This window comes from Simochromis diagramma, unplaced genomic scaffold (genome assembly GCF_900408965.1).
Source record: "Simochromis diagramma unplaced genomic scaffold, fSimDia1.1 OVJJ01000747.1, whole genome shotgun sequence".
Taxonomy (NCBI): domain Eukaryota; kingdom Metazoa; phylum Chordata; class Actinopteri; order Cichliformes; family Cichlidae; genus Simochromis; species Simochromis diagramma.
In genome coordinates this window covers 1,700,443-1,719,954 of record NW_024386897.1, presented here as the reverse complement: position 1 = coordinate 1,719,954, position 19,512 = coordinate 1,700,443, and the positions used below count along the sequence as shown (strand labels likewise).

At 39.7% G+C, this 19,512-nt stretch overlaps 1 protein-coding gene across 2 annotated transcripts in view; it reads right to left on the bottom strand.

Moving 5' to 3' along the window:
* LOC120735115 (E3 ubiquitin-protein ligase SMURF2-like) overlaps positions 1-19,512 on the bottom strand; it is a 65,403-nt gene that overhangs the window by 12,009 nt on the left and 33,882 nt on the right. Inside the window, exons 4-11 of one of the 2 annotated variants that reach the window (XM_040034301.1) lie at positions 16,542-16,675; positions 13,085-13,150; positions 12,499-12,583; positions 12,170-12,253; positions 10,493-10,704; positions 7,547-7,631; positions 6,044-6,202; positions 4,930-4,986 (exon numbers count right to left, since the gene is read on the bottom strand). In XM_040034301.1, the coding sequence (XP_039890235.1) occupies positions 4,930-4,986; positions 6,044-6,202; positions 7,547-7,631; positions 10,493-10,704; positions 12,170-12,253; positions 12,499-12,583; positions 13,085-13,150; positions 16,542-16,675 (882 nt within the window). The remainder of the gene's footprint in view (positions 1-4,929; positions 4,987-6,043; positions 6,203-7,546; positions 7,632-10,492; positions 10,705-12,169; positions 12,254-12,498; positions 12,584-13,084; positions 13,151-16,541; positions 16,676-19,512) is intronic. The other variant, XM_040034302.1, reaches the window with a different exon arrangement.

Below are 19,512 nucleotides of genomic sequence, written 5' to 3'. Positions count from 1 at the left end.
CTTTTCAGCATCCCATGGATACTAATGCCTAGCTAAAACTGGTAGAAGTTACACTGTATATATTTGTTAAGATGGATTTTTTTTTCTTTTTTTTATTTAATTTTAGGCTTTAATCCATGTAGTTTTTTCTGTTTGCTCTTATACTAAAGGTTCCCTTTCAGGTGGCAATCACTGCACTGGTGAATCAAGTCAGGTTTAGAAAATACAGTAGAAAAAGTCAAAATCCCCACAGCCAAGTAATTGCCATTTAGCGCTACAGGTTATTATACTAAATATAATCATAACTTCACAAAACATCAATGCAAATGTTGATATAAATGTCATCAAGATTTACTGCTTGGTTGGGAAAATACCTGCTGATGCCCAGCAAGGCCCAATCCAGCGCCACCTAAAAATACCTTCAAGCAAACACTGATGTAATTTTTCAGACATACTCTATGAGTGGGTGCAAAGCAGGAAGCTAAGTATGCGAGAGACGGTGTGGCAGACCACAGTAATGCAGCCGTGTCTGACTGTCTGACTATTCGAGCCCTGCATCAGCTGAGGTCAAAGGCAACAGGGCTGTGAGTCTTATTTAAATGAAGCGTATAGGATTACAGTTTGCATCCCAAATCTGCTCCATGCATCTAATACTGCAGACTAAACATGCTGTTACTACAGAGAGGATGAATCTGAATCATGAAACAACAGAAAGAGTGCAGAAATGTGAGGTACTCTAGCTAGCAAGCTTCCAGCCAGCGGTTTTTTGTCACTGGAGTTAAAAATCAAGAAAAATAGTGTCTGCCACATCACATAATTTTTTCGGCTGCTGTTTATGACATTGCGGCCTGAAGCACCAAAGGCTGAGCTGAGGTCAGGATAATAAAAATGGAGCACATGTCTGCATTAGCTGCAGTGCAGTGAGTCAAAAAGAACATGAAATTTTTTTAAAGAGCTTCAGGATCGATAGAAAGATTTTTTTGGAAAGATCATCAATGTTTGATGGCGTGAAGTGGGCAGTAAATCTGTCAGAGAGAAGGAGTTGACCAAGTTTATATTTGTTCCATATCTGATCTGCCTTCCTCTGTGTCTTTTTAAAAAAAGTCATCTTTTTTTTTTTTCCCCCACTCTATAGTCAGAATCTCTTCATTGTTTTTGAGTGGCCAAGAATTTCATTCTGTGTCTGTGTGACAGAAAATGACAGGAACATTAATTGTGGTAGTGGAAGGAAACACAAACAACAACTGCTTTTCTTTTCCAATATGCACGCAAAATTTCCTGTTGTGCTCTCTTCCTCCTGCGGTATGCATACTTTTGTTAAAACCCACTCACTCTCACTGAAATCAATTCTTGCTGCTCTGAAATGGAGTTTCATGTCATACTTAAGTGCGTGCTTGTATGTTATAGACCTAGGAAGTAGGAGGAAAAGTTTAAAAAAAAAAAAAAAAAAAGGTATCTGATCTCAACTTGGCTGATCTCTCTTTCGAGGTCATCTTGTGCATGACTGGATGACTTTTTTAGATGTCTCAGTGGAAGTCACTTTCTGTATCCTTACACTTGCACTTCTGTGATGTGAGCTGGATCTCCTCCAGAGTGTCAAAAAGATTCTTCAACTTTAATTTTATTTAGTGGAAGTGGAAAAGCTTACTGGGAGCCAAGTGTTACGAGTGGGACAGGTGGTGGGGCAAATATTTTGTTGGTGTGTTCTCAGTGTGCTCGATGTTTGTGAGAGTAATGTATTCAGTATATTTTGAATTAATTAATATATTATGATGCTTTTTACAACTACATGAATGCACTATTGCTGTGTGATTTATTACTATTACTGAAGGTTACTCACCATACCAACACCAACTAGATTTTTAAATCTTAATATAAATGAGCAACAGTAGGTGGACATTAGGTAAGGCTGCACTTTTTGCAGTCATCCCATATAGAAAACTATTCCGCGCGTATATAAAACAGGTCCGCGGCTCCGGCCCGTAGTAAAGGGACCTCTGGCTAATACGTCGGGTTCTGTGTCGGGCTCGTAGCCGAAAACTAGCTTTACTTTGTTGTCTGTGTCAACTTTGCTAGCGAGAGACAGAGAGAGGCGTTGAAAGGCTGCTCCAACGGAACTTATTGTTTCGGAGGAAAACACGAACACAGTGTACAGTCGAGTCTTAATAGCTTACTTACAGCTGGGCTCATCAGACTCTCTTTTTGGCTGCAGTGGTTATTATTATATTTACATGCTTCTATCTCCCGTTTCTGCTCCATGACAGCTTGTACTTTTCGACTCTGTCCTTTCTTCCTCCCTCGTGCTCACAGACACATAACGGGTATGGCAGTCCATTCTCCCTGCAGCACGGACTACACTGCCCATGAGGCTACATTCTTTAGGGTGATGCCCGTAACACTCTGCCTATTGCCTTCATATTAAATAATTTTTGAATAATCATTTTTAAAAATATTTCTTCACGTCATTATGCGGGCCACAAATAGAGGTGACATGGGCCACGAGATTGAGACACAGGCATTAGAGGCTCTTAATGCGTGTTTTGTTTGAGTGGAATTATCGAAAATAGAGAGAGGGCATAACCTAACATATGAGTCAGTTTTAGATTTAATCATAAATCGTACAGTTCAAGTCATCATACTGGGACTTCCAGGGAGAGATCGAAACAAGCAGCTGTACTGGAAGCTGTCTGGGTATGCACAGAAAGATGGCCTTGAGGAAGAGATCAGCCAACTTTAAATTAGGTATTTTCATAATACCTTAAATGCAGTTTGGGGGCTAAATATTCTTAAAAGTAGATAATATCCAGCAATACTGTTTGGAAATAACAGTGAAGCTTGGCCCTTTCTCTGCCAAGAGTGTGTGAAAGACAAGAGGCGCTTGGTGACTTCTGACTTGCTGCCGACCAGAAATCGCTAAAATAAAAAAAGCAAATCAAAGTAGATGTCACTGCATACGGATCATGAGTGATGATTGAAACAGGTTGCTTTTCAGTTTACAGATTTTCCAAAGAAAATGCTACATATTATATCTTTAAATCCTGACAGCGATAAAAGAAACCGGTCCTGGTATGAAGTCAGCAGAAAAATCCGACACCTTTTCATCAGGACAGAAACGTTCAAGGTGGAAGCACAAAGGGGATTAAAAGAAAAATGCACAACAAGGAGGAGGAGATGTAGAACAAAAACAGTGGTGGTGGTTTGACTGGTTGTTCTACTAGTGTTTACATACCGGCTTAGTAGACAGAAACTTAACGAGGCTGATACTCCCAAATGTTTCGACGAATCTGCTTCACTCGTGCAATATGTGTAAACAGCCTGGTGTGGCATTCGTGCATGTGCCTATGCAGCCTCTGTATTACTGCCTGCTGTTGTTTGTGTACATGCCGTCACAGTTCAGCCTCTCACCCAGTAAGAAGTTCAACATTTATCACCACTAAGAAAATGTTGTGTTTCAGTGCCAAAAGTAGAAAAGTGACTAATACTGAACACATTCCAATTTTGAAGAAAAATAAATAAAATTAAATAAAACACTGATTTTGAAGTGCGTTTACTTTTTCCTGCCACAGTGACTTTTCTACTTGAGTACATCAGGGTAGTAATTAAAAGCAATGTTGCCAGTTTTTGGTTATGGTCAGACATAAAGGAGCAGCTTTAAGGCAGCAGATACTATCTGAGCTGAAATTGTTTTTACAACTGTGCAGTTTTACATATGCGAGGTATACCACTGGACCATCACACACCAAAGTTTTAAAGCCCAATTAAAAATGTGATCCAGCCAATATTCGACTAGGCTCTCTAACTCCCCCCCCCCTCTGTAATTGTACCTAATAAAAATACAAATAAAGAGAGCAAGTGCTTACTTTTACAACAAAAACATATTCGGATATTACACATACACCTCATCATATTTCGGCAGAGCAGAACATTGCCCTTGCAGTGACACAAAATTGCAAACGGACTGTCTTTCAGTTTTATTTTCATTAATATCGTGTGCATCACTGCAAAAGCTGCAGTACAAATGACAGCTTATTAATTTTTCAAAGCTCTAAAGTGTTGTCTGGACTCAAATCGCACCTAATAAGGAGTCAGACAAGCGGTTAACGATGCTGACTGTGGATAACATAACTGAGCTTCAAATCACAACCAGAGGCTGTTCTGACACATATGGATACTATTTGACCAAATGACCAGATGTTGATTTCCCAAACATGTCTATCGTGCCAGCCGCTATTATTGCAAGAGGTTTTGACTAAGATTTTCTACCAAAAAAGCAAAGACGGAAAAATCCCTACATCTCTCTGTATGCTCCTCTTGTTCTAATAATCCCCACTGCACACGCTGAAAGTCGTAAGTAAAGTAAAGAGACCTCCCTGACAGCCAAAATACTTCCTAAAATTTAGTCTGTCATGTCTACAAAAATACCACAGACAATTTTGGTGTAATTTTCACTAAATGATGCGTCCGGCCTGCGTCTTCTGTTGAAGAATAAAAGAAGATTTGTGCTAAGCTAGCAGCTGCTTTGCTAACATGTGTTTAGTATTTTCATGAGTGAGGTTTGGCTTCATTGGGTCAGTGTACTAAGAGCTGATCTTCCATGGAGGCAGGCTGCTGACAGACTAGACGAGCATAATGAAAGATGAACTGACAGTTCTCCGATACGGACAGCAGGCCAGAGAGTGTGTGTTTAAAACTTGCATGGCATCCAGTTGAAAGGTAACCTTGAGAAAAAAAGATTCGCACATGTTTACAATAACACAAGCAGACATGCTCCCCCTTTGGATGGCATTTTCTCTCATGGTATTATAACAGTGCAAGTCTGTGTGTATATAGTATGAAAGCCTATGTGCCCTGTGGACAGTTTATCTGTACGTTGCAGATTATGTGCAAGCATATGAATGCTCATATTTGTCTCTATGCATGTCTGTGTTTTTGTGTGCATTTGTGGGTTACCTGAGGTTAGTGTTTTGGCTGTCCATGGCCACACGGGAACCATTTGGACTTGGGCTGCTGGAGAAAGCAGGAAAGAGGAAAAGACAGAGAAAGACAAAAGGGGGGAAACGAAGAAAAGGACATAAAAGAGAAGGTGAATGGCAGAGAAGAGTATTGGAGCATTGAAAACATCAGGGGATGGGATTAAAAAAAGGAACGGAGAAAGAGGACAGACGTGAAAAAGGACAGAATAAAGGACATAAAGAAAGAGAATGCAGGTAAGATCAAACAAGAAAAATGGTGTAAAACAATCCAAAACATGGACAAAATAAAGAAAGGAAGATTTGTAAGGTTATAAACAAATAATAGGATAGAGTGTTAACATAAAAGAAAAGAAAAACACAACAGAGGAAATGATAAGGAAGAACAAAACAACAAAAAGAGTGAGTGAACCATATACATATTCATTGCTGGTAGATTTAACAATGTAAGCAAAACACATCCTCTCTTCTCTTGGTTACTCCATACACATGATGACAGGAGTACTGTTGATTTCCACTAACACAATGAGCGGGAAGCTCATTTTAAAAATATTAAGCCATTAATGTCCCTCTGCTTCAAACACAAAGATGTCAGAGAAAGCTAAAACAAACCTTAGCAGTGCAATAGGCACAGTGAGGTCAGCACTCAATGACGATGAAATGCTGCACTTCTTTTAGAAGAAGAAGAATATGAATGATGTCTTAAGTAATTAAAATATTTACTTTATTTTACAGTCATATCCTTGATCAGACTTCTCTGTTACTTTAATGGTTACCTGGTTTCCAAATAGCTGAGGGTGCTTTACAGAAACTACCATCAGTGAATTATGTGTTTCAGTCACCGCTACGCTCATTACCTTATGATTATAGAGGGACAGCTAATAAAAGGCTACAACAACTATATACCTGCATACTTCCAACATATCTAACTTCGTTCTTTGGCATCTGACAGTTGTATGGAAATATCTGATTCTTATATTACAGAGTGAACAGTACACAATAAAAGCAAGCATTTGTCTGTGCATACCACCACAAACCTAAACAACAACCATGGGACTGCTCTCAAAACACTCTTGAACAATTGTTAAACTCACTTGAGCACTAGATGCAGGTTAGCAGACAGCCGTGGGTCTGTGAACTGTGTTGTTCGATTGTTGTGGTCAACAAAGTAGACACGGCCGGTGGCAGTGTTTCTGATCTCCCAGCCGGGTGGCAGTGGGCCAAGCTCCTCACAGTTTACATTGCTTAAGTCCCTGAACCAAAAAAAAGATTAAACTGTTTCAAATTCACTCATGTTGCATTGATCAACCCTCTTTAATATAACTGGATAGCACTGACACCATTAACTCGAGGTAAGATGAAAACGTTTTGCTACTATGATCATAAAAATAAAAAAACAATAACTTAAGTGCTGTTCCTTAACTACAAGGTCATGTCATTAGGCAGCATGGATATGCAGCTACAAGTGGTGAGAATTAAACTTTTACAGGATGCAATCTAAAAACAGGCAGTGCTGGTGCAGAGGTGTACGAGGAGACGACCTTGAAGGGGAGATGGGTCGTGCCACATACCTACTACAATTAATACACTACCAACTACAGTAAAACCAAATAACTGTTCATACAGAATTTTATATGAGGGACAATTTGTTGACATATTTGATGATAGTTGTGTTGTGTGATAATAAAATAAAGTGATAATAACCTGTAACAACACTGTTGTTACCACTGAAATGATCATTTTGCCAAAGTCCTTGTTCTTATTTCTTGATTCTCCTTCTGTCTTGCAGAGTGACATTTCTGTTAGCAGAAACTAAAGTTGCGATCTGGGACAACGCTGTAGCCTGAGGAGCTTCTGTGCCTTTCCTTGTGTGTGAATCCATCGTCCTTGTGTGAAGTGAGGACACATCACTCAGGCACAAAGCACATGCCTGGCTGCACTCATCGCAGATACTGGGTCATTTTAGCAGCTCTGTCCAAAATGACCAAACCCAGAGGTTTATGCTCTCAGTCAGATGCTATGTGAGCAGAAGCTACATCGAGGTGTAGCCAAAAACATAACGCAACAGAGCTGCTTGTAATCTTTGGGGAATTAAGCAGAGAACTGTTGAGAGTTGGTGAAAAAGCATGATTGAATGCAGAACCATTGGCTTATAGTTTGGTCAGTTCAACAACAAAAAAAAAAAAGAAAAAAAAAGAAATGCAAAAATGCATCCAAAAATGTTCTTCCAACTCCACATCAGACCCAGGGGTTGTCCGTTTGGCTGACACTGACTTGAGTCTGAAATTTGACTAATAAGAGTGTTTTTGAACACGAAAAACAGCAACAAAGGAAGAAATAACGTCTAATTCAACCAAGTCAACTCCAGTTTGCTCTTGTCAGTTTTGCAGTTTTGTGTCAGGTTTGATACTAGGAATCGAACAAAAAAAGACAACACACTGATTTCAACACACATTGAAATCAGTGTGTTGTTAATTCCAGTACAATCATATATATTACACAACTGCATATGCCTTTTCAAATAGGAATTGAAAAGGGTTTTTACAAGTAAAGGCACAATGAAGATGAAAAGAAATATATGAACACAAATGAGTTACCTGGGCACCCGGGGATCATGCCATGTGCTGACTCCAGTCTGTGTATGGAGGAAGTAAACTTGGCCCTGCTGAGTTGTTCTTTGTTCTGTAACAGAGAGGAGATTCATTTGTCAAAAAAGGCCAAAAAGAGCACAGAAAAAAGCTTGGGACTGTTTGTGGGACCGATGTTCTGCAGTCTACATGGGTATAAGCAAGGATAGGGAGTTTGTGTATTCTGGAGTAGGAGAAGTCTGTTTATAATTTATGTGACAGCCAAACTGCTGGGACACTGTTGACCTAAGAGTTTCTTAAGGTGTGTGCCAATGTAATCAATTAGTTCCTCTTCAGTCTCCAATAGGCGTATCCCAAGGGGATGGGAAAAATAAAATGTGAGGGAAATGTATCAAAGACTTCCATGAATGTTTTTCCTTCTGGACAGTTCGCTGATGCATCCTAGTTGCCTTATTTCACTTAAAGGTTCGTGCGTGCTTTGAAAGTAATCCACCCCCGTTAACCTTCAGAAACAAAGGAAATGGAAAGTTAAATGCTTTCATGTCGCCAAACCCACTAATTCGTGTGTAAACAACCAGAAGAAATCAAAGGGGAGTGACACTCATTTGTAAGCTATCATTAGCTCATTGAATCTGTGGTTCCATCCAGCGCATAGATGAATGGAGAGCAACTGTGTGAATGTTGGCATAAAGTCAGTGCTGCAGTGGTGGGGTATTCATGTGTATATTCACCAGCTAATCCATTACTAACTCCCACTCCAACTTCCTACTGGCAAAACACATTCCCTCTCTCCCTCTTATTCTCTCTCACCACACCCAGCCAGTAGTTCAGAGGGTTCAGCTAAGGAAGAAAGCTCTTGAGTTGTTGGGCATCAGTGACTCACTTTGTCCAACCTCAGCCAGTCTCAGTGGACACAGCAGGACCTTTCAAAGGGGGCACAGATCCAGTAGTGTCATTCCCAAGCACTGGCATATAAGCACCACACTTAAAATAATAATTTATTTTACAGAGACTGTGGCTATTGTGGGGTCCACTGTGGCTGACTGTGAGAGAAGAGCACTTCTTTGCAAAGAAATCTTTCCCACGTTGGGGAGGGCAAAAAACAAACAAACAAAAAAATAAACCCCAAAAACCATTTCTCTGTTATTTTCCCCCAAGTACTTGCATGCTGTAAGCAAATTCAGCTTAAAGAATAGACCAAAAAAACAAAACAAAAAAAACAACCTAAAGTCTCTTCTTGGAGTGAAACACTGAGCTATGAAAAGGATTCCCACCTTCTTTTCGTTGTGGGAATAATTGCGTGCAAAGCCAAAACATTCCAATAGTTAAAACGAGGAGAGGTGAGGAGAGGAGCCGAGAGGAGAGGAGAAGAGGAGCAGTAACACAAACTAAGGCTACGTTCACACTGCAGGTCTTAATGCTCAATTCCGATTTTTTGATCAAATCCAATTTTTTTGTCTGCTTGTTCACACTACAAATAAAAATGCGACAGCAAACGCGCTCTAGTGTGAATGCTCAAAGCGGCCCGCATGCGCAAAAGACGTCACACACAACGCGCTCTGTTTAGACCCAGAGCAAACAATATTGTTTGACTGATGGTCCTTAATGTGAAGACTTTGGACTTTACATTTCCCAATTTTTGCTTTAAGTTATTTTGTTATTTACATAATAATGTAAATAACAAAATAATTATCCTTATTGCTGTTTTAGAGAGGAGCGGTGCCTCAAAGGTTAGTTGCAGATTTCTGTCAGAATCTGCAGATTATACAGTACAAATAAAATGTTCACGTTGTCTTCCCAACAGTTTCACTGACATCTACACGGGATGGCCAGGAAGCGTTTGCGATGTCTTCTCGCGCGCTGATAATTGGTGTCTGTCTTGTGTCAGTGACGTAAAAGACAGATTAAATGCGACTTGACCGTTCAAACAGCAGTCGCTTTCTAAAACATCGGATATGTATCGGATTCAGTACCACATACGAAAGTGACCCAGATCGGATTTGAAAATATCGGATTTGTGCCGTTCACACTGTCATACCATGATCGGATATGGGTCGCATAGGGTCAAAAAAAATAAATGAATAAAAAAATAAAATAAAATAAATCGGATTTGATGCGCTTTCGCCTGCAGTGTGAACATAGCCTAAGTGATGACTGCAGTTGTCACGATGTGCTTCTGCAGGGTGGGGGTGGGAAAGGAACGAGGCGAGAAAGTGTGAATAAATCGAATGACGGGACGGGAATACAGGAAAAGAGAACAAAGGGGAAGTTAGAAAGCTATTTAAATGAGATTCTCATGAAAAAAAGAAGAAAAAAAGTGCCCCCAGGCAACAAACAAAACACTCGCCCCAGGATCAGAGCGCCATGTCTTTCATCTGCATACCTTGGATATTTGGGGTTGGGGGGGGTGGACTGATTTTGGAATGCACTTTTGGATGTTCCAAAATGCACTTTTTTAGTTCAACGAACATGGGATTTGGTAACCGCTCTAGTCTGAAACAACAGCTGTGAGAACGTAGTAGCTGACAGTATAATCACACCAGTACAATATAATGTGATGTCAATGAGGCAGCTTTCACTCAGTGGTAACAATAAGGAATTTAAATATAAAACAGTAATTAATACTAGACTTGTATGCATTTCCCGCTTTGCCATGTCTATATTTGTATACGACAAAGAGGCAGAAGAAAAAATCTGAGTTGGATGAGGTTTTGGCTTATACTTGTCAAGTTCATGCTGACCGTAGAAAGAAACTCCATCTTTCTTTAATGTCTCTAAAAGTTGTGAGGCATCACAGATACAGCATTGGTCTTCATTCATTATGACACAATAAGCATTCCTGACCAAAGCAACTCCCTACAGCGTCTGGTTTAGGCCATAATTTGGCTGTAGTCTGAACCACTGATGTGTTAATACTAAGTGTATGCATTTGTGTGTCACTCCTCTGTCTCTCACCATAACCCTCAGGCAAATCTGGCGGCGTATGTAGGTGTGTTCGACTCATGTAGTTACGATGCCGCTGCGATCGAACCCTTCGCTCCTGGATCCGCTGTTCGCCCGGAGGGCCACTCGCCTCTGCCCCATTAACGGGCGTCATCACTGGGGTGTTTTCATCCACCACGCAGCTCAATGGACGCCCTGATGGGCTGGAGTACTCTGATGCTGGTCTGGAAAAGAAAAGAAAGGGCACATGGTCAAAGTGGGGTGATAAGGGGTTTGTATTTCACTTTTGCCTCCATTTTCAAATCACATTCTATGAATCGGTACATACTCTGACAGTATATTTCTTGGCACATCTGAAATAACTAATCCTATGTTTGAAAGAGCATTTCTATTCCATCTTGCTATAAACTGGGTGAATAACTGAAAAGAACAATGTGTGCTTTTATTCCTACAAGTCGTATGTGTGACTCCAAGAAACAATTTTTTGGTGAAGTGATAAATGGTTGGCTTTTAGTTTTGGTGAATTTAAGCAAATGTTTACCATGCTTACCAGCAAAGCTGTGTTTTCTGTTAAGTCTCAGAAGTAGCAAGTTTATCTCTTTTTGGCAAGCACACAGACACATGGATAGCATCTTTGTTGCAAAACACTTTGTTTCATATGCTCTCTTGAAGATAAATGTGTTTTATGATAATGCTTAAGCTTTGAATAATATCAGTGATTATGGGTTGCATAAAAAAAAGAACAAAAAGTCATGAGACTACAGTCTGTGTCAGCATGTTAAGAGCGGGACTTGCAAACAGATATCTGATAAGGAGACACAAACACAGACAGGCTGGCTTACTGGCAGTCATTGTGTGTGCAGCCTGTCTGACCACTGTCTGGCTGTCCAGAGTTACTGACGCCTTGGCTATCTCAAGTCTTGGACCCACAACCCCTCCAAATGCTCTTCCTCCTCCCATTTCCTCTTTCACTGTGCTTATTTTTTTCCCCCCATCTCTGCATCGACTTTCCTTTGTCCCGTCTTCATGTTCTACCCCTGGACAAGTGTCCCCTCACGACAACCTAATTCATCAACTCTCACTTTGTCATTGCATCTTCCTACACAGTCCTACCTACTCGTCTTCCTCCTTCAATTCATCATTTCCTCCTCCTCCTCCCCCAAATCCACACCGCTTGACCTTTTCCTCACCATTATTTCCTGCCGTTCCAACTTTGTTCCACTCTGCTGTGTAGGGGTGACTAAAGATGTGAAGCAAAAGTGGGTGAGGTGGTCCAGGGTGTTATTTGCTTACACTCCTAATGGCTCCACTGATACGGGCCAAGTAGGAAGGCGACAGTTGTTCCTGTAGCAACGGGGGCCAAATGAAGCCAGGCTGCCTGAATGGCTGGATAGTTTATTTAGCCATTTGTGTCCGTGTGTGTTGGGGTGGAGGACTAAGGAAACTGAGAGCATTATCAACAGACTGTTTTTGTTGTGTTGAAGTGGATTTTCTTCTCAAAGGGGAAGTGAGGAAGGAGTACAACCACTTTCTCAGATCCTCGTGCAAGCTTTCTATAAAATTTGCTTTGGATTAAATTATCATTCTTGCTGTATGTAAGGTAAAATTAAAGTGCAGGTACATTGGTATTCTTTTTAATATCCTACATAGATTAAGGTATGCTAAAACTAAAGACGTGTACATATGTACCTGGTTGGCCTCTCCCATTGTGTGGTGCGTGTGATGTGGTTCAGGTACTGTATCCTTCCAGAGGCCGTCCTCCTCTCTTCCCAGCTGTTTCATTGTACACAATGACACAAAGTTAATATTCACCATTTAAAAAAACTAAACAACACAAAACAAATAAACAAAAAACCCCACACAACATTACTTCATTTGTTAGAAGGATAATATTCAAAAGTTACTACTTAATTCAATCAAATGGACAAACTCCAAATACAAAAATAAGGGATTTTTTTTTTAAATTAAAAACAGAACTAATAGCCAACAGGATAGATAAAATGTCTCAGGATACTGACCCGTCAGGTAAGTCATTGTCAAATAGACGACTGCAGTCTACCACTGGTCCTCCAGAACCGATGCGATCTCTGGACTGAAGACTTACTACAGTTTAAGACGAGAAAGATAATACAGCAGCGATTTTACTCACTATAAGGCTCAAGGTAAATTGAGCATTTTGTATTCTGTTATGCGTTTGTGTCACTTAAGCCATTTTCACACATGCACTTTTCTCATATGCAACGAGCAAAGCTGCATAATATAGGAAAACAAATGTCTGATGGCGTTGGATTGGACATTAAAGAGTATTTAACCTGCCAGCTTTTGAGTATAAAGTCAGTGTAATGTAAAATAGATGTTATTCGCCTCCTGAAGGCAAGCTGTAGAAATGTATTTTCACTTCAGGGTAACATCTCTATTTACATTTCAATACTTCTGTTTCTGAGACCAACGCATGGAGCTGATGATCTGAATTATTTGCATAATGGTAAATGCAGGTGTTAGAGACAATGCCAGGTGGTAACTGTACTTCGTGCACAGGCAAATGGGAAACAATACCCACACACTTAAACAAGAAGTTTATGCAGTGATAACAGTATTTCTTACCTACTATCTGTCCTCTCACAGTATCATTGTCATTGGGGCCCAGTTTATTCAGGTCAAGTCTCTGATCTGCAAACAAAATAGAAAAACGGATTCAGCATCTGCTGCATGTTTAACCTTTAAAAGTGTACCTCGAGGAGTCATACCAATAATGACACTAAAGAAAAAAAATAAGTTGTGTAGGTAGCACAGGCTATAAATACAAGATTGTTATAACTACTCTGATGTGTAAAAAAAAAAAAAAAAAAAAAAAAAAAAAAAATTAATAATAATAATAATAATCCAGGTTTAAACCCATAAGCTGAGCATTTGTTACGGCAAAACCAGATGACGCAAGCGAGGACTTTGAATTGTGGCAAAAAGTTGAGCCAGGATTAGCATTTTTTGTGTGTGTTTTAAATAGTGCAAGAAACCACTACTTCACTTAAAAGCCCATATTTCTGTGCATGTACAGAGAATACTTCAAATGTCCCTATAATGTTTTTCTAAGTCTGTAAATTGGATCGCCGCTGGTTTCAAATGAGTGGTGATAACCCAATTTTTAACATGCAAGTTCAATAGCAGTTAATAAAAAGAGGAATCTGACTCAGGAGACAGCAAATGTAGCTATGTCTGGACACAAACTGTAATTAGCCTTGTTGTTTCTGAATAAGTAAGAATTCACTGTCTGCTCAGGAAGGGGCAGTGGTGCTAGACACAAACAGCAGAGGAACATAATCCAAGTCACTGAACAAGATCCAGACACACAGACACACACAGACACACACACACACACACACACACACACACACAAGATCCTACAAGGAGATTTGGACATATTCCAATTGACCAGTGCAGGAGTGATATCAATTAATTTTCATTAACAACACAACGGGTGTGTGTACGGGTGTGTGTGTTGGCTAAACACAAGACGTAGGTTGAGTGTAAAATAAACAGAAATATGCAGAAGAGACAGTGTGAAAGAAAGCAAGATAAAGGGACACTCCAGCTCACCATAAGCCAACTCTTAAGTTGTCATGTCTTTGGTTTGTGTGCATGACTTATTTTGCACATTAAATCGTTTAAATGGGAAGAAGCATATAGCTCATTTCTATAATGCCTGCGGGTTTGTGTGAGAACAAGTGCATCTGTTCCAGATATGTGTCTAGACTAAACAGGGATGGTCTGAGCCTTACATGGCCAGAATAGTAAGCAGATTTTTTTTCTTAAATAAGAGAGGAGGAAAAACAGAGAGACAGAACATTTAAAGACCTTTAACCGCAAGCCCTCACCACACCATTCAATTCCTCAGAGCTTTAAAAGCTGTGTGCTGCAATAGACTAAACTGCATAAATATGTGTCAATGTGCACATGCAGAGCCACATGTTTAATTTAGTCGCTTCATTTAGATCATGCACAGCTGTCTGGACATGTTTGCCATGTCTGCATGCATGTGTAAAAACTGTAGAATCAACAGTATCACTATTAGCACATCAGGAAAAATAACAAGACGTTGCATCAACAGTATCAATACCAAGCACAAAAAGCAAAGTTCAAAGTGAGTGTACCAATAGTAGTAAGGCAAGTCATTTTGAAAAACTGGTGGTCTGTGTGTCTGTGTGTGAGTGTGTTAGTGAGTTTGTGGGTACAGAAATGAGGCAGATGACTTAGAGGTTTGTGTCTGTAATGCTAAAGCAGGAAATGAGTTCAGTGTAAAGCCAAACAACCTTCTAGTAAACTAGGCAACCATGCTGGATACCCTTTTGCAAGACTGTGCAAGAGCTGTGTGTGTGTGTGTGTGTGTGTGTGTGTGTGTGTGTGTAGGGGAAGTTTTGTAAGGGTTTTGTGTTTATACTGGATGGCAGAGTGTGCTATGTGTATGAATATGACTTGCAGGAACTCAGACAATTCCAGTAATGCCTTTTTGTGTGTTTGGGTTGTTTTTATGTTTTTGCCTGTGTATGTGCACATCTTGGTTAGACCACAGAGTGGGCTCCATTCATGTGTCTAAATATGAATTCATGTATCTGCACAACACAGGAAGAGGACAAAGGCATAAAGCAAGGACCTGTCACAGGACATGCTTCCCTGTCCACTTTCTGTGGCTGAGATAAAGTATAATTTCCGCCATGTTGACTGCACAGTAAGTGGCTTGTCTGGAGCCTAAACTGTCTGCCTCTGGAAGTGGATAAATTTAAGTCCCCCGTCATAGTGAGGTAAAAGTATTGCACCAGGCTTTCTTAGGTTGTCAAGGTCCCTTTTGTGGCAACAATAATGCTGTTGTGGTTTTCGGAGGATTAGGGGGAATTTCATGAGCCAGAAATACCATTTAGCAAATACAAAAAGGTGCTGGAAAGTATTCTGAATGCTTATGTGAAGTATTTAGCTTGACAGTTAGAAGCTGGAATAAGAGCCTGTCACATCTGGGCCAACCAAACTACAACTGCCTGCATTCATGGAATTCATGCATTAATAGCTTCAATATTGCAGTTTGGATTAACAAAACACTTCAGTAAGTGACATTATTTGACAACTCCATAAGAGTTTTTTTGGAGAAAGACAAGCAGACTGGAACAGAGAAAAGGTTGGATACATATAAAAAGGGATAAATGTAACTCAGTGTGGTCTGGTACAAGTCTGACGGCCTGTGTTTAGGGCAGGCCAGGAAGACAGATTGAAGGAAAAGATGAGAATGACTGGAAGGAATGTTAATTTGATAGTCTGGACTTTGGTTAAGGGTATACGTGTCTGGTACCGCCAAAAAGTTAGGCAGGGTTAACAAGCATTTGGAATGCACAGAATATATTTGAAATAAAAGACCGTAACAGTGAGGTGACGGTCTTAAGCATGTAGATTAAGAACTGCTCATTTGAGAATGTGAGCATCTGTACAAGTATGTTGGGATCTTGTTCTGGGGCAACCAGTGATTATCTCGTGCCATCATCAATCAGCAGCATGTTTCTTCCTCTTTTTTTTTTCCTGACAAGAAAGTCATGTTGCTTTAAATAGAACTATTGGCACTGATTTGGTCACAGGAGCCAGATGTCTGCAGCAAGCAATATTTGTGATATGTTATAAGGAGTTGCCATAAATCTCATAGCAATGAATGGCTGGCATATATGCTGTAGCAGGTTGCAGGCTAGGACACAGCTCACATGCTGCATGCCTACTGTAGCAGCAGGCATGCTATCTATTGCTGCAACCAGCAGAGGCACAGGAAAGACGAGTGTCAAGTCTGAAACCTAGGCTGTCTGGAGACATTTGGTTTGATTCACACATTTGTTTATGTGCGATAAGTTCAGTGCAGAATGTGTGAACAAAGGTTAACTTGGCATACCTAACTGAATCACACTTCAATAACAATCCTGACAGGTCACCTTATGGCAAAAGATGTACAAAAACAGAACACTGACCTGTTTTCAGTCAACGCGAAAGAAACACCTAAAAATTCATACTTACAATAATACAAATATCTACTTACAGCCCGTGTCTTTGAGTCTGTTAATGGCATTGGACAGGAGGCGTACACAGCCCAGGAAACCCGCGCCCTGCTTTTTGTGGATCTTCTTGTGGTTCCATACACTGATGGTTATGGAGTCGGACTTTCCAATGTATCTGATGGGGTGAGAGAAAGAAAGTGGAAAAAAAAAGACAAGTCAATAAAATAGAAACGATGAGTAATAACAAAGCTTTTAAGTCTTGACACTGTACTTGGAAAAAAAAGTTACAAGACATGTGTGCTTAGAGGCTCAACCCTTAAGAAGAGTGATATGAAATTGAATGAACTCACAAGTTAAAATAACCCTGCGCTCCAGAGATTTCCTAAAAATTATTACAGTTACTAAAAACTAAGCCAAAAAGAAGAAACACAAAACCATAACCTTCTATTTTACATGTACTTCTCTCTGAACCTGTCAGTTTTAGATGTACACTTTGTAATGAGGCACATTTAAAAGTAACTTCTGTCTCTGTGTGTGTGTGTGTGTGTGTGTGTGTGTGTGTGTGTGTGTGTGTGTGTGTGTGTGTGTGTGTGTGTGTGTGTGTGTGTGTGTGTGTGTAGAATCAGCACCGCTGAGGCCAGTCTAGTCGTGGTTTAAGGAACAGAGGAAGTCCCCGCGATGTGCTTCACCGCTGTCTGAGGCTTAGACAGCTCTTACAGTAAACACAATATTCAAATGCACAATCTCACATTCACTAACACACACGTAATTACAGTCTAGCAGCTGTTTTGCTATTATGCTGCATCGCAGTGGCATGGAGGGGATTTTCCTGCTCAACACATCAAAACATATAGGTTTGGTATAAAAGCCAAAACAAGGATGTTGGTAAAATGATAAGATATTCTTATGACCAGAATCCAGTAGCACATTGGCACACCGTTTGCTTCCCAGTAAATATTAACGTGTGGTTCACTGCGCATGTTTGTTAAAATCTCACACTAATACTTTAACACCATTTGATGGCAAATTGATGAACGAATAGACCATTTTCTTTGCCACAAAGCATCAATTAAGCTCCAGTTTTTTAACATAAAGAAGAGTTAATTATACAGCATATTTGCCAGGGTGTTGATATTGACACAAAATCATTAGGATCATTAAATTTTCTGTTCTTTAGTTCCTGCTTTTTGTGTGCTGGGGTAAAAAGAAACCATACTTTTTTTATGTTTTCTTTCTACACAGTGTGGTTTACATTAAACAGGTCTCTGATGCGGAGGTATGCTGTGCAAAGCACCACCTCAAGGCAACAGATTTAGAAGAGAAAAAAAAAAAAAAAAAGCTAAATTGCTGACAAGACTATGAAAGAGTGTCGCAAGATAAGGGAAGTTGAAAAAGTCATTTCCTGACTCACAAAAACATACTGACATAACACTTCAAACAATCTCGAATTTAGCAACAGTGAGGCACTGTCTGATGGTAGTCTGTCTGATGAAAGTTGAGTAAACTTTGCAGGACGGTTTATGACTGAATTGAAATGCTGATATGACACATCTCTAAAGTGTGAATTAACCAAGGCTTCCTGTTTTCAATAGATGATTCCTGGGACAGATGGGATGTGAAAAACAAGTGCAGGCCCCTAAAGTTCTCGCTGAAAAACCTTGAAATTTTTCCAAAATCTATCTTCATCAATTATTTCTTATTGCTCAAAAGAAAATTGTCTTTATGTTGCTATGCTAACTTCTTTCCCGTAACTCTTCATCTCTTTCATGAATTCAAAACAAACGATGATGATAACATGGAAAAAGTACAGAAACTTAAAATGGAACGAGCATAGAGGATCAATAAGGATTCAGCCCTTGTTTTTGTCACAAATTTTTATTAACAATTTATAAAATCAATAAAATTCTTAACTTGTTGGAGATGACTGACTCGGCATTGTGATCGTCCAATCACATTCTGTGTAAACACAGCCTCAAAAGACGATCTTCAGCTGAACTTTAACACACAGTGTGAAAATGTTGTGTTTTGAACAGGTTTTTTTTTCCTGTTCTCATCTGTACGAAAAGCACTTTGGCTCAATGTATTGATCACTACAGATAAAAATGAGATACAAACTTTATTGTCAAAACCCAAGTTTAAAGGGTAATTCTACAAAAAAGAAAAGTATTTAAGGAGAAACACTGTTAAATATGCACAGTTTATCACTGTGTTAGGAAACCCTCCCAGAAACCTTTATTTTTGCTCGAATTCTTTGGTTTATTTACGCACTGAGCACTGTGTATCTGACATCATTCTCAACAAGTCACACAGATGCTAGCACGCGCATAACACATGAAGTTAATCTAGAGGTCTGAGGCGCCTTCGTCATGTTTTTATGAAAAAATAAAAAAAGCTTACTGGCCTAAATTTGGGACAATACTCTGTGTGTGTCTCTCTCATCCACATACACATTTATGGAAAGAAAAATACAAGGATATTAGCCACAGCAGCAGCAAAATTAGCACTTTTTTATTAAACTATAGGCAGGTAAATTTGATGTAGAGGTAATGCCTGCGTCAAGCGATCTATATTGAGGAGAGTTGGGTTGACAACTACTACCAATATATTATTGATCTGGATGTCAACAAATGCCAGAAGGAATCAGCGCTAATACCATCTATGTGTTCAACACTTTATCACTGGGAACAAATCAAATCTTGTTCAATTAGGATGTGTAAAGACTGCTGAATTACATAAGGCTGTACAACACAACATGTACAGAATTTAACGTCTCTTGGGGAAAGGCAGAGGGAGCAGCAAGCAAACCCAATACTCCCAACCAAAGTAATGCGAAGACTTGTACTGAAAAGCCTGGAAATAAGAGGCCAAGCATGAAAAGACAACCTGCCAAAACAAGACCTGCATACTACAGAGTTCATAAACTTTCAACACTTACTAGATTTTTTTTTTTTTTTTTTTTTTTTTTAAGTTGTGTCCTCAAATATCTTCTGTGCAGGACACCAAGGTGAATTA